Raw genomic sequence first — 23,421 nt, forward strand, 5'->3', positions numbered from 1 at the left:
CATTTTTGACTGCATTTTTCAAGATTTTTCGATGATTGCGTCATCTATGGCAAAAATAATTGAAGAGTATTCGCAGTTCTTTGCTTTGTGGCGCCCACAACCACACCCACAACCACTGTGATCATTCATTATCCTATGATAGGTGGCGGGACGATCTGTAAACAGTCAACTTCTGTCTCAATGCGTGCTGGTTTTGGACTGTGGTTTTTAAGTACGCAGTTCAGAGTTGTGCTACTGACAATATTTTAAGCGTTCGGTTTATTCGTCTGGCGTGTTTCCGGCACCTTCCGGCGCTTACGCTGACGCTCTTTTTCCGTGCTGTTCCGCAAATTTGAACGAAGTAGCAGCGAGTTCGCGAAGCTGCGCTCAGACTTTCGTGGCATGAGTTCATACACATCCGAGAAGTCGTGACACGTTCGGTGCGTCGTTGAGTGAAGCTAAAATGAGGCAGCTTCTGTTCGCTGCAGCCTTTGCTGTTCTGTTCGCGGTGTCGACGGCGAAGAAATCGAAGGAAAGCGCGAAACCAGATTGGGCCAAGAAAGACGTACGCGACTTCAATGACGCCGACTTGGAAAGACTTTACGAACAGTGGGAGGCAAGCGCTGCAACGCTTTCGTCGTTTTGCGTGCGCGTGTACGTGTAATTGACGCCTATTTGCATTTTCCATTTTCTGTAGGAAGACGAAGAGCCGCTAGAGCCTGACGAACTCCCAGAGTACATGCGGCCGGCTCCTAAGATTGATATGAGCAAGATGGACGCTTCAAATCCGGAAAACATACTGAGAGCGTCGAAGAAAGGCAGAATGCTTATGACGTTTATAACCCTCCTAGGTGAGTGTTTGACGGTGACTTCAATGACCCACGCTGCTGTGGTCTGCTTCACACACACACACACACGCACGCGCACGCACACACACACACACGCACACACACACACACACACACAAACACACAATTAAAAGATAAACGTTCCTAGAAACTGTATCTACCGAAATATATTTCCTTTTCAATGTGGGCATAATACATATCGTTTAGCTCCATTCAGCATACATGTAAGATGCATACTCCGCTGTTCAAAGGAATACACTATCATTTTGGCAAGAAAGTGCACACTGAAAATATTTAGTCACATATGACAATTTCATGTAAAAGTGACTATGTGAAGTCCAGGCTACTAACGGTCATTACGATATCGCCGTTAGCGTAGCATGTAACATGTCCCGATAGAATCGCAAACATCATTGCATATTGTGTGCACGTTTCTGCAGATGCCAGTCTTTATCCTAATTATTTTCGGTTGTGCATCATGTGACTTGGTAAATCAGTGTTTAATGGTAACATTAACTGCCTCGCATTGAGAATTGTCCTTTTGGCCAACGAAGCTCTCTTTACACAAAGTAAAGTTGGCGTGAGACTTGCCAGTTCTGGATGTACAGACACAGTAGCCAAAAGAAGGAATTGCTAGGGCATGTTCAAGTAGCTAACGCCTAAAGTAATGCAATTCGTGGGTTGCCACATGAATTAACTTAATGGCGTCAAAAAATTTGTACCGCTAATGGTATACACTCTCTGCCAATATGAAAGGGAACACTGGATGTGTCTTTAAAGCCGGTAATTCTCCTTGTGTGTGCTTGTGATGAGGAAAAGTTTAATGAGCAGGATTCTTTAACAGAGGCACAACACAACCAGCAGCAGTGAGTGAGGTTCTTACTTGTATGTGCGAGAATTACTGTTTTAACACATATGAAGTGTTCTCTTTCATATTGGAGGAGTGTGTGTGCTTAGTTCCGAGAACTCTGTACACTGTTGAATGCGCACTCTTGTTCACGTTGTTGTCTGGCGGCATAATAGGGTGAAAGAAAACATACGATTAGTAGAAGTGATCATAACTGCTAAAGGAAGTACTCCAGCACTGTTACTTTTTCTTTTTTAATCTAGAACACAAGACAACACTTTAGTGAAAGCAAGGACTACTTAAAATATGTGCAATTTTTAGCGACATTACCTGCGTATTTGACTGATAAAGAGTACTTGATTTCGAAAATTGAAACTTGGGTAACTTTCTGCATTGCGAACAGATATCCTCAACTTGGCATTTTATGACATGAAAAGTGCCATTAACTTTGCCAGGCTGTCAAACATAATTGTTATCTACCCCTTGCAAAGAAAAGGTTTCTTTTTAAAGCATATGTAACAAGGATGCATGATGCAGAGACTTGTCATGTTCAGCTTAGGCTGTAGTTTGTGTGTGTTCGAGGGCTTACTTTTCTGAGACCATTCCTTCGTATTCCTAGGAGTGTTGTGTTCTTCCTGCGAAACAAAGAAATTTTTGAAAGCTTGCCATATGATTTGCTGACTGCCACTTACACTGTAGGCATGTCTCCAGAATGTAACATTTAGTTTGATGCTTTTAACTTCATTATTGTTTATTAAACTTGCCACAATTATTGAGGAGCTAAGGCATCCTGTTAATGAGCGCAAGGTTGCAGGTTTGATTCCCAGTTGTGCAGGACACATTCGTATGTGGGTGTAATGCAAAAAATGCTTGCATACCAAGCTTCAGGTGCACACTAATTTGAGCCTTCCACTAAAGCATCTCTTAAACTTCCTGCATTGCTTTGGGACTTTAAAACCCATTCAGCCAATCATTAAGGGAATAGTATTGTGAAAGGAAACATGAAAGTGTGAACAGTTAGCTCCTCCAGTGAGTTGTTGCATCAGGAGTTATTCTGTAGGTATGTAAGTGTGATAAGCATATTCAAAGAATATCAATGTTATGCTCTGTTAGGTAGAAAAAGAACCTCCTTCAATTACCTTCAACATTCAAACCTTCAAAACATTCAAGTAATGATAGTCAATGCTTCTTTAAATGTGAGGCACCCGTGTACTTGGGTTTAGGTGCACGTTAAAGAACCCCTGGTGGTAAAAATTTCCGGAGTCCCCCACTACGCCGTGCCTCATAATCAGGTCATGGTTTTGGCACGTAAAACCCCATAATTTAATTTTTTAAATTAAATGTGAGATTAGATTGTTCTTGCAGCTGAGTTTAACAATGAAACGCTGTAGCTATGTTTCAGTTTATTAGTCTCAAATGTGGTACAATGCATGGTTAGCAAATGTACAGAAAGAAGCTCCAAAGTGCATTGCTGTAATGACCTGCATGTTAAAGTGACTCTTAAGAATGTAATTAAAACAGAGGCTGAGCTAAGCGATTATATGCACAATTATACATTGTGACAGTGAGTTCCACAGTCATGGTCAACCTAAAATTGCAAGCTGCACTGTTGTTCTGTCACAAAGTGTGGCATGCAGGATCAGCTTTAATTGCAACAGCTGCGACCAAGTATCAACTACACGCTATGAGAGCCTGCCTGGTGATGCAGGTCAGCTTATAGTACAACTGATCACAAAGTTTATGGGACACATGTTCCATGGTAAGACTGAATTTTCACTCTGTTTAGGCAAGATGCCTTTAATTTGATTGATAACTCTGTAGGTTGCACCACCTACTACATGTTCAAACTGAATTTGAAGCTTTGTGCCCGGGCTTTACGGGAATTAGCTTTTTTGCAAATCCTGTATCCTGTAAATCTTGTGGCCAACTCCACATTGGAGTTGCGAAATGTGTTATTCAGCCTTATGACCTTAGAAAAACGTTACATATGTAAGAGAAAAAAAAAAAAAAGGTTGGGGTTAGGTGTGCCTTACCCTTTAATTCATCATTGTCATCGGCCTATTTCTCTCCACTGGAAGACAAAGGCCTGTCCTAATGACCCTCAATAACTACAGATCATGTAGTGTGTGATGTACCAGGACAATAGCAGGAATCAAACAATGTAGCATACACAACAAATGATACGTAGTGTCATGTGTGTATCTTGTTTCTTGCTGTTGTCCCTGTCTGCTGCGTGATGCATAACTTGTACCATTGGCACATCAGCAGGCCAAAATAGCAGGCCCTCTAATGTCGTGCCTATGATTTTCTGTTTCTTCACTCTTTGCGTGGCCCCTAGTCGAAGTTGTTTATCCTGCATATCCAAAATAAAAAAAAAAATGATTTCAGTAAGTTTGCCTGCACCTGCCTTGAGTTCACTTGTTTTGCTTCGTATTCTTATGTTTTAGGGAAGCCTACAAGAGAAGAAACCGAAGAGATAACGAGTATATGGCAAACGAGCTTGATGAATAACCATATTAATGTAGACAGGTAAGTCTGTCTGCTGCCAGCTTATGTTGATGGGAATTGTGAAGGTACCTTTTGTATAAGTAATAATGTTATACTGTACAAAGTTTCTTGAGCTAGAATTCAAGCCACTAAGTTGTTAATGGGCATTTAGAAAAAACACAAGAGCACTGATGCTTTAGCCACCAACCCACTTGCGTGCCTTGTGAATAATGTCAATAATCTGCCAAGGAAAGCCAAGGTGTCTATTAACCGTTCTTTATTTATGACTTCTGGAGGCAATTATAGATGAGGTGTAAATTCGGCTTCATTGTTTGCTAGCTGCATATGTTTATCATTAATAAAAGTCGAGCCCCTCTGTTCCTGTTATTCTTTGTGTCCATTGTGTCTGGTAATACAAAAGTAATTGTTTTTTATGCTTACATATATGTTGCCAGAAAACGAGAAAATGAAACAAGTGGTAGAAGGCTGCATGCTAAATGTATGTGCTGTTTAAAATATTGAAAAGTTATTGGACCCCTAGCGTGAAGCTTTCCCCTAGCGTGAAGCTTTCTCTTTTTTTTTTCTTGTTTTTCCATTGCTAGTAGTCCTGCAAGTTGCTGCACATTTCCTCCATATAGAAAGAATGTATGTAAGGTCCTTCAATGACAAAGAAAATTTTCTCAAATACTCAGTAATGGAGTTTCTTTTTTTTTTTTTGTGTGTGTGTGGGTGAAAGTGCGATCACATCTTTCTGCATCAGAACTACAGCACTTCAAGTGTACATGCTTATGTCTGCAATAGCATTTGACCATTTTACGCATCACAATCTTCATGGCTGCAATGCTTTAATGATTTGAGCTTCATGTACAGTACAACTCGGTTCACATTTTTCTGTGGTACTGCAGAAAAGAACATTCCACATTACATGTGTACATTTAATGTGGAAGATGTGGGTTCAGATCCCACCTACGGCAAATTGTCTTTTGGTCTGCTTTAATTTTCTATATTATTCTGCTCTTCAATTAAAAATGACAGTTATTTACCTCTATGCCTTGCCTGGCTTGATAGTTTTCTTGTGTTTTAACTTGCTACTCAGGGTTCACGAATATTTGTAATTTTGAAAACAAATGCCTGCCAGCATGTCTGCATGTCATGATAAAATGACCTAGGCATACGGTTCTCTGGCCAGCTCCAGATCCCTAAGCCAAAGAAGAATCATGCTGACTGTTGTTCACCTGTTGCCCATTTACTGGTTTTCCTTACAGTGGCTTGGTGTACTGCTGCTATCGTGAAGTCACATGTTCAATTCCTATTGGTGACAGCTGCATCCTGTTTGGGGCAGAATGTAAAAATGCTTCTGTACTGTACAACCACCATCAGGCTTTACCTGAGCAGTGAAGGCACATCTACAACAGCTTAACTGAGCAAACACGTGCTGTAAGGAGCAAACATTGGTTGCTCTGGAAGGAAGATGCATTAAGCTAATGTATTAATGGTGCCAACCAGAAATCTCCAGCACTGCCAACAGAAGAAGCAATAAGGTGCTTAATGACGGTGGCTATATGTATTTAAAAAAATTCATGTTTTTTAAAATAATCCAAAATTTTCTTCTATGTGCTGCTTTGGGACGTTAAACCTGATGGATTGGTAGGTCAATCAACAATCAGTAAATTTTATTTATTTTTTATTTGTGCAATATTACCAGTTGCCTTATGGCAGCCAGGGCAGGAGTGGTTAACCATGAAGTAATATTGTTAGGTTAGGTACAGGTGCATACATTTCAGAACAGTTGCAGAAACCCCGCCATTAGAGTGAAGCAAAAAATTTGGCGCTTTGACAGCTTCAGCAATTTTTACAAAGATCACCAATATTCTGCTGTAAAGCTTGAAAGTAGTTCAATGTTTCGAACCCAAGGATTTATTGGATAATAGATTATGAACATGCATATCTGATGAGAGCTCAAGCATCTTCATTTTTCCCCGTTTTCTTGTGGTGGGGTTTCATTCCTACCTTTGACTTGTGTTCAAGATTTTGCTAGACTGTGGCCACCTTGTATAGAGCTGTGCCTCGCCGTGGGCACCTGGCTGCTTGAGCTGAACCATAATGCAAATAGCGCCACCACTGGTGTTGCAGACGTTTCACCTCCATGGTGCACAACATCAGGCTGGATAAAAATTTATGTGAATACCATGGGCTGTGGGAATCGATTTAAGCGAAGCTTTCATTGGTGTTTGTGAAAAGCGCTGTTTCTGCTTAGTGACACTTTTGCAAGTAGAGATTACAGGGCCCAGTTTAGACACATTTCCCTCGGAACTGCCTTACTCTGCATAAACTTGCTTCACTCAGTCATACATGTGCCACGCATGGCAACGATGAAACGACCACGACGACATGAAGATGACTGTATGATGATGATGCATTGACGACAACAGCATGACAGCAATGTCATGATGACACTGGAATCACTACTACAATATAACAGTGATGGAAGGAACATGGCAGCATGACGACGACGGGCATAATGATCATGGGAGAGTACGTTGGAGTGATGATGACAGCGGCATGATGCTGATGCTGGAATGATGCCAATAGTATGACAATGGAGGAATGACTAAGATGGAACGACCACAGCAGAAGGATGGCGTTACAGTGACAATAGCGTTATGATGATGAATTAATGATGATGGCATGTTGACAATGTGATGTCGTGCTGAAATGATGCCAGTGGTATGACAACGAAGGAGTAACAAAGTTGGAACGACCACAGCGGCACGACGACGGTAGCATGATGACAGTACGATGATAATGTGACAGTCGTGAAATGACAATGCTGGAGTGACAAAGATGATAGAACGATGGTGGGACGTGATGCCAGTGGTATGACGATAATGGGATGACAGAGCTGCAATGACAATAAGATGATTCTAAAAGGATTACTGTGGTATGTCAACAATGGATTGACAATGCTGGAAAGATGACAAAGGCGTGACAGACAGCGGAATCACTACGACAAGGTGACGGTGATGGAGCATTGACAAAATGACGGTGATGGAACAATGACATGATAGCGACTCTGACAATGATGCAAAGACAACAATGGCGTGACGATAACGGTGTGAAGAAAATGAACAGTATGACAATGCATTGACAGTGACAGAGTGAAGGCGGCGGAAATATGACAATGACAACGAAGAAATAATCACAATGATATGAAGGTGATGTAATGACGACGGCATGACAATGACGGCGTGTTGGCATTGGAGTTCTCATCCATGCTCAAGTGCTTCACCTGCTGCTGTGGGCTGTCTAAATAAGTACTATATCCGGTGTCTGTTCATACTATGTCTGCTGCTGGTCAACCTTGTAAGACTGTTGTAGGCAGCAGCGATGACAGTGGTAGGACGACGGCAGCAAATGATACCACGACACACTATATCTTGTTGTAATCACTGCACTCCCGTTGAAACTCCGTAGAAATCCCCACTATCCCTAATATCCTGGCTGCAAGTTCATTGCAATGGCTATCCATCAACTGGCTGTACTCGACGCGGAGGTATCTGTTGCAGATGGGGCACTATTCATTCTCATGGATTGGCCCAGAATGGGCACAGACCGATGTCACATTCTCAGTGCAGAAGTTGTCTGGTCGACCACGTACCCAGGAACCCATGTTGTCTGCTCAGCAAGACGGCAGCCAGCTCATACCTAGTGGCCTGAGCTAGTAGTCAACTTGGGTCACCGAATGTGTGAAGGGCCCTGAACGTTTTTGTGAACATAGTAAGGAAACATTGCTGAAGGAAACATTGCTGCTGTGAACATGTGAGCCAAATATTACTGCACTGCAATCAGCAGGAAACTTACAACTTACTGTCAAACATAGTGAAACATCACTTGCTCTCGCTTCTGCAATGTCATCATGTAGCGTCATCGAAAGCAGCTGGCGCACCAACGCTATTGGCTGATTTTGTGAGCACGAGAGCCTTCTAAGTAATACATACATTATTGCTAATTTTGAGTTAAATAAATTGAAATTGTGCGTCTGCATTCTCAAAAAGACAGGAAAGTAATGTCATCTTTGCGCTGTGCGTAGCTGCATCAGCTGCGAGCAGTGCAAAGTTATTGTAGCGGTGTGCTGCACAGCATAGTCTACTGTGGCTGCCACGGAGTGCAGTGACGAGCCCTTTTGCTGCCGCAACATTGTACTTGTAGCTGAGGCTTTGCCCTCTTGGCTTCTACACTGCGTAGCTTTCAGATGTTGGCGGAGATGAAGAGAGAGAGGAAGTTGGGTAGTGGCGCAATAACTGCAGTTATGGTTTCGAAAAAATTTTGCGCCATGAAATTCTTGAGATGATGTCCTTTAGTACTGAGGCCACTCTATGATTACTTAGTTAGAAAAGGGTTTCAGCGCTCCTTAAATGCATGCGACAAACTAGTAGAAGTTCCCAAAGAATCTTAATCACATTAATATTTTTGTTGGTTTTGGATCTCAATGTGGCCAATGTGCTCATTAATAGGGACATGTGTTCTGCCTTTTCAGGTACATCCTCGATGACAACCGAGCCCTGTTCACATTTAGGGATGGTTCACAGGCATGGGAGGCAAAAGATTATTTAATTCAGCAGGATCAGCTGGAAACAATCACGATTGAAAATAAGCCATATTATGGAAAGAATGCCGGTGACAAGGTAAGCTTAAAGTGCTGCTGCATTTCTTTGCATTGCAAAAATATGAAACATCTTTGTTAAGAATGGCCACGAGATTAAATCAGACTACGCTAGAAAAAGCCAGCTCAATCTAAAAATTTACTGACCGCAGTAGTTTAGTGGCTAAGGCATTGTGACAGTGATCTCGACGTCGCAGGTTTGATTTTGCCTACTGTTGCCACATTTAGATGAGGGCAAAATACAAAACCACTCATATACTTAGACTTGTTTAAGTGCACGCTAGAGAACTCAAGGTAGTCGAAATTCGGCGAGCTGCACTTGGGCATGCTTCATAATTGTATCATGATTTTGGCACTTAAAACCACAGAATTTAATTAAATCTGGTTCTGCATAGTCCAAAGGCTTGTGTTGACGTGGTTGCCTGAACAAGCAGTTCGAATGCTGGGGCTGCATTCTCAAGTGATCACTTTCAGAGGTACGATCACTCTCACGAGATTTCACATGATTAGGCACCAGAAGTGTCGAAAGTATAGACGGCTGACAGCGTTTCTGGCACTGTACAAAGCTAGCAAGCTTGGCACACTGCCAGGAGTGCTGCCAGCTGTGTGCACCGACGTGTCCGATGCCAGGTCGCGCAATACCTCGCGGGAGCGATCATCTCCGAAAGTGGTCACTCGAGAAAGCTGCTTGTGCAAGAGTGCAGCTGCTGCTGCCTTTCAGTAGACACATTTGGCCTGTTCGTGTGCACATTGCTGTTTACAACCTCGCGGCCTTGTGCTTAGGAGCTGTGGTGTCGTGCTGCTGGGAATAAGGCCACTGGTTTGATTCCCAGCCACTATGACTGTATTCTGACGGAAAGCATTTGGCATCAAAACCGACAGTGATAGCAGCATTAGCACTGCTTCTGTTGGTATATCAAAGAAAGAAAGAAAGAAAGATTTTCAGAGAATGAGTGGCATGCGTGCATGATAGCTGTCCTGTGTTTTACGGTTATTGCCTTGTGTGGCCTCGTGTTACGGAAACCTCGGTTGTATTGCAGCATTTGTGTTGTCTGCGTTCTCTCTTGGTGTCCTGTTTCATTTTAGGTTGGCAACGTGTACCAAGTATCTAGAAATGAACTAGCTCGTGCCTAACAGCATTAGTGATCGTGTACGGTGCTCTCAGTGTGCATTAAAAGAACTCCAACTTATAAAAATAGAACCAGTGCATTCCTATTGCATTCCTTATAACCAGCTGTACAGTTTTGACATGTTGAGTCCCACAATTTAGTTTCTGTTGGTGGAATGATAACACTGGAGGCAAAGATGTCAGTGGCAGCACTGGTAGTGCCATTTTGTGATGCTGAGCTCAATTAGAGTGCGCATGGCTATTAATTGAAATAAGGTTTTCCTTGGCTGCTGGTGCAAAGGTTGACGACAGCAACATTCATGGGCACGTGTTGGCTTTTTTTCTTTTATTCATTTGACAAGAACGCACATGTAATATAACACTGTTTCTAACGCAGTGTGGTTGGACTGAAGTTCAACACGTTGCTAAGAGTACTGCTGCCATCTGTGCCTATGATGTTGTGCAAATGACAATTAGCCTACGGGTGGCCTGGTGACAACAGTCCTTCAGGGCAGATAAACAGGTTGGGAAAATGCTGAAAAACATGTCAGTCTCCCAATTTTTAAGATAGTTCTTTCTGCCTACGCTACTGCATATTCAGTAGGACCATATGCGAAAGAACGTCACCCTCAGTCGTCATGGGTGCAAAGATTTTACCAGTGGGTGAAAGGCACATTGTGTACAGGTGTCTCTGTTGGATAGCAGCAGGGTAGAAAGCTAGGCCATTTGGTTGGCGCTCATGGTGGGTAGTAGTACGGGCAGAACAGATGATCCAGGACACGCTCTCACTCTACCCCTTGTTTCATGGCATACTTAAGTCTCGCTTGCTCGGTGCACTACTTTTGCACCTCCTTCTCAGCAGCTCTAAGTCCTTGCATTAAAGCCATGGGGGAAACTGGTGCGCCTCAAGCAAACTCTTGCTGCTGTAAGCAGATAGTCACTATACACTGTTGCATACGCACAAGCCATCTCGTGCGGGCTACAAAAAGGTTAGCAGCGTGGCAAACTTGAGTTATTCACTCATTCAATGCCTGCATCTGTGGCAGAGCATTCAGCTGTTGGACTATATAGGACCCTGGTTCAAATCCCACTGCTGGGAACATATCTTTTAGTCCCCTGACGAGGTGAGACAGGTACCAACCTACCTCAAAATACATGGTTTAGTCAAATTACAAAGACATTAGTCAAGGCAACTGCAGTGCCTGCAGGAGCATAGTGTAGTTGCCTGCCATTACTTCGGCCATTGTGGTAGTGCAAGATTTGGTTGAATTATCCGAAAGGACGAATTAGCGAACGGCAGCAAAATGAAAGAAATGAGATCATTTTTTAAAATTATTGCTCGAAGTAGTCTGTCGTTGACAGGCTACTTCAGTACAGTATTATAATAAATGTACAATTCATAGTAGGTCAGTCACTCGTAGATTTCAACACTGTCATTGGCACTGACAAAATCCTCAAAAGAGAGATTGCCTACGCCACAGTGCAAGTCGTCGCCACCACTGCAGGACAAGTTGCTGCTGTCAGCGTCATCGCCTAAAGAAGCAGTAGCACCATCTGCAAAATTTCTTGTGTTTCCAAGTTTTTAGTAACAACTGCATGCATGAACGGCACCAGTTGGGATCGTTGGAGGTCAAATTAACCAAAACGGCATGCTTTCATGTTCAAACTAAATGAGTTATTCTTCCATAGCAGTGTATCGTTTCTTGCCGGGACTTTTAAAGTGTGCTTAAAATAAAGAAGGACTCTAATTAACCGAGGTCGAATTAACGGAAGTCTACTGTAATAGTAGTTTAAAAGGCATACCTAATTTGCATTTGTCAGTGCAGTGCTCAAAATGTGGCTACATGGCAGTGTTTCAGGGCACTATATTTCATTATGCTAACAGATACCGATGCTAAGGAAATTGTTAAAGCGTTTCTCATTAGCAATAACATAAACTAGTCTGTAAGCTTAGCGTTGATTTTTGTTTGCGCGATCTCCCATGAATGTCTGTGAACTAGCAAGCAGCACCAGCCAAAGGAGGACAGCCTCAACCTGCATACAATGTGACGAAGACAGGTCTCTTGTTGAAACGTCAGCTCCCCTTATTTGCCTACAGTTGGCCACTGAAATTTCCTGTCTTCCTGTGACCTATTTGTCTTGTGAAGTGGCAAGACGCTTATTGGAAAATCTTGACGGTTGCAGCACTCATCTGTGTAAAGACATAAGGCTCAGTGTAAATTCAAGACCCCAGTGTCGATGGTAACCCATGAAAAGAATTTTTGGGGTATTTATTGTTTGTTGTAACCATCATCGGTATCTTCTAAAGTCAGGACTTGTCCCAGAATTTCCAGCTGAACTTAGGAACCTGTGCCGACCCCTACATTGGTTGTCTAAATAAATGTTTGTTCTGTCCCTGTTATCAACTTGGGAGCCCATTTTATTAGCTGCAAGCTGGCCTTGTTAGTCCTCGTGTTCCTTCAGAACTAACATTTTCCAGTCAGAATTATCAGCTGGTTCACTAGGAAAGGGAAACTTTTCAGCTTGGTGAAATGCTCCTTCTCTCCCAGTGACTCTTGGGAGGTCTCTGTGCAAATTTTGGCGATTTCTATTATGCAAGCTCTGGCCTGCAGTTGCATATTCTGTGTTTTTACACATATGGCAATGTGCACCTTCAGTCATTTACTGTTGTGTTTACCAGTTTTTGTAAGTAACCCTAAAAGTAAATGTTGGTTCTACCAAATCATATCTTTTTTTCTGTTTTCCCAGGAACTTCAAGATGTAATAGATCTTATCAATGAGAAGTATAAGCATATAAAAAAAAAATAAGTAGTGATACTGTACTCCATCTGAAATAACAATGATGAAATTGAGTTTATTTCTATGGCAAGAATAGCGAATCGAATATATACAATATTCCGAGGCTTCCCTTAAGAATGGAGATATATATATATATATATATGCCAAACTGGACTTGGTCTCGGAACTCAAGAATGTGCAAAACAAAGAAATAGCATCGAAATTTTGCACCCTCTAATGCGACGCCACTAATTGTAGATTCTCATTAAAAGTGCAAGCTCCTTTGGTCTGACTTTCTCGCAATGTTGGGTGTCAGACTGCATTGCCATTTTTCTTTCTCATTTTTTGCACATGTTCCACTAAAGCACTTGAAATTTGCAAGAAGCTGTTAAATATACATTCATGTTTTCGGGGTTTTGCAAATCCACTGAAAATTTGCAGAAGTCTTTTTGTGACAGAATGTAAACTACGGCAAGTATAATACCTATTTGCTGTAAAGGTGTCATGACCCCCAATTTTTGATCATAATCTGTATTGTGTGAGATAATCTTTATGCGTTCAAGATGCACTGCCAAAATTTTAGCGCATTTGAGCTAGCAAGTAATCTGTAATTGCATTTTTTATATTACACTTGAACAGCATAACAGTGGGGCAACACTGGCATGCTCCTGAGCCGTGACGTCACAGGCTGCATGCCTGCCGAGTGAGCATGTATATTGTATATTCTGACGAAGAATTGGTGTGTCAGCTGCACGCGCATGTGGGAAACTTCTGCTTTGTTCAGTTTGCCATTGGAATTGTTCAACTTGTATTGGCTGAAACAATGCCACCGCGGCACCTATGTAGCACTGTTGGGTGCTGGAGCGAACGGAGCAAGGAGTGCTCCGTGTCGTACTTCAGGTTCCCCAAGGAGCCGGTCAAACTTAAGGCTTGGAAGATAAATGGGGGCAGGAAGGACTGGTGATTATGTGACGATTTTGTTTTGTTCTCCAAACACTTCACGCGAGGCAGCTACGACGATGATATATGACTGCTCGTCAAATTTGGGATACCCGGGAAAAGGCTGAACCTGTGGCCAGACGCGATGCCGACGATGTTCAAGCACCGACCCGTACGGCAGGCACCGCCCCGGCCAAGCGTTAGCCTTGCTATTTGTGTTATGGATATCAGGTGCAATAAAGCAAGTTCAAGTGAAGGTTCAGCCAAAGTGTACATCGCGCCAAACCCTTGCGCCGCAGATACGTGCAAGGGCATTTGTTTGCATATGCTGCACACAACTACAGTGGGGGAAAAAAATAACTGGTGGGAACACGCGGCAGCTTAACAACATTATAGTTTTGTTGAGTACGGATCCTAGAGAAATGCATGCCAGCAAACAATCTACGCGCGTAACAATTTGCATTGTGCGAAGTAGCACCAGACTTCGCCTCCCGTGAACGGATGGCTAAGCAGTGCTGAATGCATTAAATACCAAGAGCGCGGAAAGGCATCTGCAGCATTTAGCGCAACACCAGTGTCACCATATATGTTGACCACGTTTACTACATGGCCTTCATCCATGGCCTCTGAGATTTGCACAAGCCAACTGGCACGCACGAATCTCGGAGGCCGTGTTTTATCATTTGAGCTGGTGGCGATGAGGTTGAAGCCAGAATGCGCAGCATATCCTACGCCATCGCTGCATGTCCTACTCAAGGATTCCTCGCTTGCTTAATCATGTGAAGTTGGCAGTGTCGAAAACATGGCACGCAACATCTGTAGCAAATATGGCAAGAAACGGCAGCTATGCCCCGACCTCACTTGGTGTGGAGGCTAATTTTGTAGCATACGATGGCTCGGTTCCATGCAGTGCATAATGTTGCACACGGCTTGGTAATGTGGCGGTGGGCTCCGGAGGGCGGGGCTTAGAGCACCGAGTTCTAGCTCATATTTTGGACAGAAATGTGCTTTCACTGCCCAGTTTTTTATGCGCGTATAGCCATAATAAACCCTCTGCTACAGTTTCTCGTGGGGAACCACAAATTGTTGGGTGACCGTGTCATATCCCCTTTAAGTATTTTAACCCCTTGAGGCACTGCGTGCACAATTGTGGACATCAAGACACTCCATCAAAAGCAAAAATTAAACAATAATTATAATTGGAAGTGTTTCATACATCTTCAACTGCTTTTGATTGCACTTGCTTGTGAATTTCAGTAGTAGGGATAAAGTTTTTTGGTATAACTAGCCGGGAGGTAGATGGCAGGATGTTTTCTCTCAACGTCAGCGTGCTGTCGTGTGGCGGATTCACTTCTTTTATTGTTTTTTGTAATATTTTACATCAGGCAGCTTTTTTAAGTGGCTGGATGTGTGCTTTGCAGGCTCACTCATTGAGATACTTGACGTTAACATGTTTCACATTCCTGTTGAGAAATCTTGCATGAATTCCACATTTTTTATTGACTTGGCATAACTTACTGAAGAACTTAAAATTCTTAATCTGTTCTGAAGCTGTACGCTTTTCATGATTCCGAAGGTGCAAAAATGTGTGGTGAAATAAATTTTCAATGAACAGAAAAAAATTGGTGCCTCAAAGTACTAAGTATTAATTAATTGGGCTTCTGATGCTACAGATAGCAGGAAGGGACATCTAAGACATGTAAATTGTTATGGTATTCCATGGGTGACTGGCTGCAACAAGTATTGAGAGCCAACATTTTATTGTAACATCTGTCATTACAAAAGACAGGCACTGCAGGTCAGTGTTGCCATTTCTTTTCAGTAAATGTTCAATTAAAGACAATCAGAATTGGCTAGAATGCACCGAACAATTTGTGAAATAAAAAACAAGAACTACATTCAAAATCTGCTGAAAGCACACCTGCTAACTATGCCATTTTGCAGCTGTAAAAGCAAAAATCTCCTAGAATGGCAAGACGGGTGTGAGGTTGTCAATGTTAGTGTGCCATATTGAGCCGAGACCTGCAGAAATGGCAAGCCAGATTGTGATACTGTGAAATGCGCATTCTGCTTGAGTTTAATTGATTTAGAATGGAAATGGGCCTAAGATATGCAAAAATGACAACACAAATGGGATGTCTACTGAGGCCTGGAGCTTAGCACTTCGGAACATACCTGCAAAGTGTCCTGAATTTTGCTAAAGTTTATGACTTCAGGCCCATTTCACAACTTTTACGTCACATTTTACAAAAAAAAAAAAAATGCTGATCATAAAACAGTTTTGAAGGTTTAAAGGCGATTGCAAAATATGCCTGCAAAGAATAAATTGTGATTGTGTCGTCGCATTTGTGCGCCAACAGAAGACGCTGTGTACTGGAAGGCTTCTTAGTTCTAGCAAGTTTATTCAATCGGTGACGACAAAGTCACTGAAGAAGTAACCATGATCTAAAAAAAAATGTTAGTCTTGGCTGTGCCAAGTTTGCTGCTGCTGCTTTCCTACATCTAAAGCTGAATCGTTCCTAATGATGTTTGTATGTATGCCACAAAAGCTGTGTACTCATGGCAAAGTTCTTAAATATGCATGCTAACGTCCCTGCCATTCCCTTCCATCTGTGGAATTATCACAAATCTTAAGGTTCACAGGTTGGCAGGTATGCTTATGAATCATGGTTAGAAGGCGCACTTTGCCAATGAGGATCGTTAACAGCACACTCAATATGACAGCCAAGTACACGAAAGCAGGAGCATTGACTAGTAAAGTTACTATGGCTGTTTGAGTCTGAAAATATGCTAACGCTGACCAATAGGGATGCCATGAAAACAGCACATCTTGAATGACATTAGATGGCACGGCTGTTTCAACACTTGGCTTTAGCCTGATGAATCCAGCCAAGCTCAGTTCACGGTCATGTCCATTGTAATGAGAAGATGCACTCCCAGTCAGTTTGAAAGTTGGAACATGACCTACTAGAAACCATTTCCAGCACTCGTTAGGCTCTGCATTACGACGTTGCTGTTTGGACGCAGTTTGAGCAATGATTGCCCATAAAAGAGAGTCATCTGGGTGCACAATTTTTCTTTTACAGGAAATAAGTCTTTTGCAGCCAGTCCCGATCTCCGCTTTCTGTGCAGTGTTATTGCGCCTGAGGGACCAGTATAAGCCTGCAAGGAGGCGACAGAAGCTTTTTTGGCAACTGTTTACCCTTGTAGTGATAGCTGCTGAATATTGTGCCCATCTTGCCATATTTGTTGTCAGTCACACAACATGTTCAACATGTAATTGCAACAAGCTATCGGCTTCCACCTATGTTTATTTGTTTGGAGTGTGATGGCAGAACCTGCTGCCGTAGCCCAGTAGCTATGGTGTTGCACTGCAGAGCTGGACGTTGCGGGTTTGATCTTGGCGGCTGCATTTTGATGGGAGTGAAATACTAAAACTCCTGTGTACCTAAACTTGGATGCATGTTAAAGAACCCCAGTTGATCAAAATTGACCTGCAGTCCCCCACTACAGCGTGCCTTATGATCAGACTGTGGGTTTAGCTCTTAAAGCTTAACTTAATTTTAGTGTGGTCACAGGCATTCTCAATTCCTGAATGACAGCTTACCAATATCCTTGAGAAGAGAAGTACTTAGGAAATGTATGCTGCCATTACTAACTTAGGGCATTGAAACCTGGAGGTTGATAAAGGAGCTTGAGCTAAGTACTGCATGATGAACAATGGAGACAACAATAAGTGAAGCGTTAAGACGGGAAGATGGCACTAAGTAATAAAAAGCAAACGGGTGGCCAACATTCCAGTGGAGATTAAGAGGAAGAATGGCTTTGGGTGTAGTGCATAGAGCTGATGGTTCATTAATGATTAAAGTAACAAGCACCATTGATGGTGGCAGAAGGTTAGGTGGTGAGACAGGATCAGCAAGTTTATGCAGGTAGAGCCAGCTGGCACAAAACCGGGGTGAAGAGGCTCCTGTCCTGCTTTGTGCATAGAACAAGCTGATGATGATTATTGCTGTAGAGGCAGCACAGCTGTGGAGAGTACGCGGACAAACACCAGAGAATATTAACGCAAGTGGTAACGATGATGATGGCTTCAAGCTCGGTTGCTCTCGTTTGCACTGTCTGTGAATTCAACCAACTAGTCCCTCACTGCGCGTTGTTGCACTTTGGATGTTGCAAAATGACACTCTTCCATCTGTCCCACTGTGCAGGCTCAAAGCAAGAAGGCAAATGACGAGCTGTGACATTCGTCGCCATTGCCGCCACTTCCAAGGCCACTCATCATATCTGCATTTGTTTCATGGTGCGAATTTCACATTTTGACATATGTGCCAGTGGTGTTTTTTTTTTCTCCTGGTCTTCTGGCACGGTTGTTTGGAAGTGCTTAGGTACTTATTTATTTCGAAACGTTTACGTTAAGATTGTGCAACGTATGAATGAATTTTTATTTAATTTATGACAAATAAGTCTTGTGTTTACCACTATTAAAGCAATGACTAGATTGTACTACCAAACTGTGTGCGAAATGTGTGCTCCATTTTTCTTGGTGTCACCTTTGTTAAAGCTTCAGCCTTCGTTAGAGGGCCACCATTCCTTTGTGTTTTGTACTTGACAGAAAAAAAAAAGTGTTGAAATAAACAGATATGATCTTGTACATGCTGGTGCTTTGTGTTAAGCCATCATCACATCTGGCAATGACTGAACTTGCAAGTGTAGCCAGCACTTTTCTTTCTCACTTTTTTTTGTGCAGGGAAATGTAGGACCTCCTCAGACCAAGTGTTCACATTAGCAGGCATTCTTTTTAGTTTTCCTTTTTTAAATTTAAACCAAAATTGATGAGCAATAAATTTCTTCCTTCGCTTCTTGCCAGATGATCAGTTTTTACGTGAATTGGTACTTCTGGTGATAGAATTTTGAGGTGTCGCAAGAACATGCTGCAATCCAGAATAAATAATCAGCGCAACAAGCCACATGTGATGTTATTTCTTTGTGTTTAGGCAACCAAAAGACGTTTTTAATTGACCCAACTAGAGAGGCAACTTTTCTACTCATGTCATTCTACGTACTGCCTGAAAGGAAAAAAAAATTCATCTACCCGACTAGCACGAAGCTACAAAGGGAAACCATAAGGGGTTCTTAGAATGGAAGCTTTGCTGATGAAAAGATTCGTCCTCCTCAGGGATCAGGGCAATTTCTTTTTCTTCTGTGAACCTTCCTTGCTGAGAAGCTCATATGTTTCCTTTGGAGCTTCATGCTACAGTTGGGTGGATGACAATTTTTCTCATTAATGAACTTTCCTCCACCTTACATGCCTCCGTAGAACTGATTTGCCTTTGACATTCTGCTGTGTCCATGTGCCTGTTCTACATGATAGAGAAATGGGTTTTTCAGGTTTGTAAAATGTGATCGTAAAAGGAATTTTCGCTAGACTTTCATTGAGCTTGAGTCGGAGGAGGTTAAACTTTTTTGTAGTAGCCCGGCGAGTTAGTTCACTGAGTTGTCAGATTGCCAAAGGTCATGTTGGTCCTATGATTCATAAATAATTGTGCATTAACTGGCGGCAACCTCTGCATAACGGGAGCAGGTAAGCACAACCTCTGAGATTAGCTGAGAGAGAAAAAAAAAACAGGCTCGGTGTCTTCGAAGAGGCAAAATTCAGCTTTCCCATCATAACATATTAACGTTCACTATAAGGAACCTCTACTTTTCACCTATTTTCTTTACTATCTTCATCCTTGGCTGTTACAGAAAATATAAATTTCTCAACATGGCAGCCATAAACGCTGAGTGCCAGTGCTATCACTCGGTCCTTTACCAGCATGGAGGAAGGAAAAAGAATAGGAAGGAGCATTAAGTGGCGATTTCAAGGCTGAGTCGCAAAACAATATGAAGGAAATGCTCATGGAAAATAAGCCTCACCACATGATATGCAAATGGTGATTTCTAGCTGCCGAATGTGCAGCAGGGGAGAGGAGAGCAGGTGGCAAAGGACACTTGCAACAAGGGTTTCACTGAACGCTACCACAAACCAAACAATTCCTTAGAAGTTCGGCAACCATTGTGGGGCCTATTTCCCTATTGTCAACGTGCAGATGGGCCCTGAAGAGAGGGAGGGGTGGTGTCTGAGGAGGCTAACTTGCTGAGGCTAGCCGTCTGATGTCATGGTCTCTCCAACTTGAGTGCACTAGAAAATGGTCTAGCACACTTCTAATTTTTTTGTGTTGCATGTCTACCAGCGATGCAACCCTCCATGACTGCTGCCATCAAATGTGCTAATGGGAATATGGTGGTGGTGATTCCTGTGCTTAATGAAAGCAATGTGCATAACCAGGGGATGTACTGTGTGTGCTTGCGTAAGGGCCCCACTTTTTTTCTAGAATCTTGGCTGGGCGCGGCCCTTACACGAATCAGGCTGGTGACGGCCCACTAAAGTTCATACTGTTTCCACAACTGTAGCAGAGGGTAAGAGAGGCGCAAACGACATAACACTGCAGCAAATGACCTCAGATGTAGGTCCATCATCCCTGACCATCGTTGACCCAAACAGGACTCCCTTATCTAGAGGTGAAATGCCACCGATCTGATTGGAAACACTGCCAATTCAGCCGAGACGACGTGCCGCACAAGTAAATAATGGTGTGGCGGTGCCGGCCTGAGCGACGTCGATGGGAAAGCAGTTAGCATCATTTATCGGCAACGGAACTAACATCGCTTTCTGGTGGCAGGTTTTGAATATTTTCCCAAAATTTTGCCCTCCAAAGTAGGGGTGCGGCCCTTACATGAGTGTATACGCTAGTCGGTGCATGGATTGCTAGGATGAATACTGGCCACTATATTGGCGAGAAGGGGAAGAGAACTATAATTAAAGGACATGAAATAAACTGCAAGTGTTGAAGGTTGTTTAGATGTCTGTGGTTTTATGGAGGTTTTATAGAAAAATGTTTCAGATATTATTAGACAGTTTGGCAAGAGGTCTTGGGAACTTTCTGAACAGGGCCCCGAATTTTAAGACATTTTTACGTTTTGCCCGGAACGTATGTGTCGAGCAAGGCAGGATACCTTATGGTTGAGCTCAATTGATAAATGTATAGACAGCTGTTGTTTGGCGTTGTTCAGGTAAGTTCGACTGGGCAAGTCCTGTGATGATCTTTAATTTTAATGAAAAGATATATTTGGCTACCCGAGTACCAAAAAAGACTAAATAAATCTTAGTGTTGCGAGAAAAAATTTTTTTGAAAAAAGAAATATTGGAGCACCCAGTCATTCAGAAGCGCTTTTTGAGAATTTTGCCGAATTTTGGTTAGCTTCGAAAGAAAAAGTGTTGTGGCTATGGCGCTAAAAATATTGAATGATAGAGTGTGGGTCGTTAGCATAGATTCTAATGAATAACACGATGTGATTGTTGTGATGGGGAGAAAAAAAATCGTGGTAACGTAACATTGCACAGTATTGGTCGAAGTCGAGATTTTTTTTCTCCGTATCTGAGAAGAGCAGTGCTGCTCTCAATTTTTTTCAGCCTGTCTCAGTGAAAGTCGGCGAAATTTGAGACAAATACCTTCGGGGGGCCCCAGGCGGCACTGAAAATGCAGGAAGCGCTCAAGTTTACACTTAATGTTAAATTAGCAGTACTTTAAAAATCTTTAAAAAGGCCAGCATTGATTTTCTTTACAATTTCTCAAATTAAGTCTGTTTACTTGACTATGTAATCTGGAAAAACGTGTTCAGCGTGTCTACCAACCGGGAAAAATGGGAAAACCGGGAATACTCGAGGATTTTGAATAGTATGGGAAAACTCGGGGAAATTGTGCTTCTATCAGAGGAAATTGGCTGTAATTTTATTGAAAGGGAACGAAAGTCGCGGTAATGCTGGCTCGAATAACAGAGAGGAATCATAACGAATCGTCTATGATGCCGTGTCATCGGCTGGAGAAATTGTACGACCGACTTATGGGACGCCCTATAATTCGGACAGCTTCGCGGCGTCGCCATGGTACCCCATAGAGCCAACGTATAAGAATGTCTGAAATTTCGGACGCAAGAACCCTTTGCCGTCCGATATTCGGGACCTTTTGCCGTGAGCGCAGGTCCGAAACGGCAATAATCGAAGCCGACACCGCGATCATTTTGATTACCTTACCGCTTCGAACTGGCGCTCTCACACGCAGATCTGCTGGCAGCGGTAGCCTCCATCGCGGTGACGCTAGGCCTAGATGCTTCGACGTTCGATGCTGCGTGTTTCACTGAAAGAATTTGCCGCGTTCACCAATGGAACCGACTCCATCTTCGTGGTCCTCGCGATTGGCTTCGAAGCTTGGAAAGCACGGCGTGTTGCATAATGCCGGTTCCCAAAAGTGAGCTTTGCCTCAGTACCGAAACGTTACGCAATGAAGCATACGCGAAAGTATTGCGGTGAAGCATAACAAACGCGGGAAGGGGCAATTGCCTCGGGAAACTGTATATTCCTTAGATTATACACGCGTGCACCCGCCATCTCCTGTTACAGTACGAGCACCGATATGCCTAATAAGTGTACTGACAGGTCTTCAGAGCTTTTTCGGATGTGCCTGTGGCGATTTGAGCCCTTAAGGGCAGTAAATGACATGCATTTATTTTTTCGAACAGCCTGATTTTTCGGACGTTTTTCGCGGCCCCTAGGAGATCCGAAAAATCGGACGTTGATTGCACAAGAGGATGCTTCAAATAGTCCGTGGGGCGAGCACGTCTGTTCCTCTGTTCTCGTGAGGACGAGGATAGAGGAATGAATGCATTGAGGAAATAACGGAAAATGAAGCGTGCCGCCGCTTCTTTGAAGGAGCTTGAGCTCAATAAAGAAATAAAATAAAGCGTTAGCGAACGTCAATATGCAGGTGTCCCTCATCCAAACCAAAATTAACTCTTTAAAGCAGTGAAACGCAGCACTGAAGTGTTCTGCGCGGGCTGAGAGTATGTCAAGACAGTTGAGGCTGACTTACTGGCTGTTGGGAGAGAATCTCACTTGTGACAAAGTTAGGGCCTCATGCCAAGAAGCTTGCTATCAGTTTATAGAAATAGCTCATATTCGAAAATATTTGTTTCTGTATGCATCTCTTTTTATTCGTATTTGAGAATGTTCGGCTCGATTTGCAATGGGCTTTACCTTTTTTTCGAATACATTTTATTTGCTGTTTATTTTACTAACCCGACCCTTCTGTTTTCTTCTTGAATTGAATAAACGCTACTCGTTACTATTAAAACTGAACCAAGTCGTTTATTTTATTTTTTTAATATGCTTGCTAGAGTGACAGCATCGGGCGACATGCTCTCAGCCCGCCTTGACATAAAACCAAGTTCTGTTTCACTCAGGGAATTTTGCAAAGGCACTCAGGGAAAACCTGGAAAACTCGCGGAATTTGGAAATGTCAACTTGGTAGACAGCATGATGTTGCATAATTTCTTTTGTCTCAGAATTGCAAGGCGTGAAATGCGACTGAACATGCGGCATACCGCGGCTGCGACATACGGGGTCCACGTGTGCTCGTCGTCGCGAGTTAATTTGTTTTGCGACACGAAAACGGTCCAGGATGGTTCAAGAAAGGAAACGCAAGCAAGGCAGATAAGGATTATTGTTACGGGACAAGATAAGCCCGAAAGGGTGCAGAGAGAGGCAGAGAGAGAACCCCTTAATTAAAGCCAGTGATTTAAGCCGGTCATAAACATCGGTAATTTACATGCTACTCTGCGTGAGGAAGGGAAATGGGGAGAGAAAGACAGAAGGAGAGAGGCGCACAAAAAA

The 23,421-nt window shown here is 42.8% G+C and overlaps 1 protein-coding gene across 1 annotated transcript; it reads left to right on the plus strand.

Moving 5' to 3' along the window:
• Positions 1 to 177: 177 nt before the first annotated feature.
• Positions 178 to 18,303, plus strand: boca (LDLR chaperone boca). The gene is made up of 5 exons (XM_050177601.3): positions 178 to 595; positions 677 to 830; positions 4,122 to 4,203; positions 8,699 to 8,846; positions 17,861 to 18,303. Exons 1-5 carry the CDS (start codon positions 443 to 445, stop codon positions 17,891 to 17,893), a joined length of 570 nt encoding a protein of 189 aa, XP_050033558.1. The 5' UTR covers positions 178 to 442; the 3' UTR covers positions 17,894 to 18,303.
• Positions 18,304 to 23,421: the final 5,118 nt, after the last annotated feature.

The sequence above is a fragment of the Dermacentor andersoni genome, chromosome 5 (assembly GCF_023375885.2).
Source record: "Dermacentor andersoni chromosome 5, qqDerAnde1_hic_scaffold, whole genome shotgun sequence".
Taxonomy (NCBI): domain Eukaryota; kingdom Metazoa; phylum Arthropoda; class Arachnida; order Ixodida; family Ixodidae; genus Dermacentor; species Dermacentor andersoni.

Coding starts and splice junctions, on each gene's coding strand:
- boca (XM_050177601.3), top strand. CDS start 443: ATGAGGCAGCTTCTGTTCGCTGCAGCCTTTGCTGTTCTGTTCGCGGTG. Junction 831..4,121: donor GACGTTTATAACCCTCCTAG/GTGAGTGTTTGA, acceptor CTTATGTTTTAG/GGAAGCCTACAAGAGAAGAA. Junction 8,847..17,860: donor GAAAGAATGCCGGTGACAAG/GTAAGCTTAAAG, acceptor CCCACTGTGCAG/GCTCAAAGCAAGAAGGCAAA.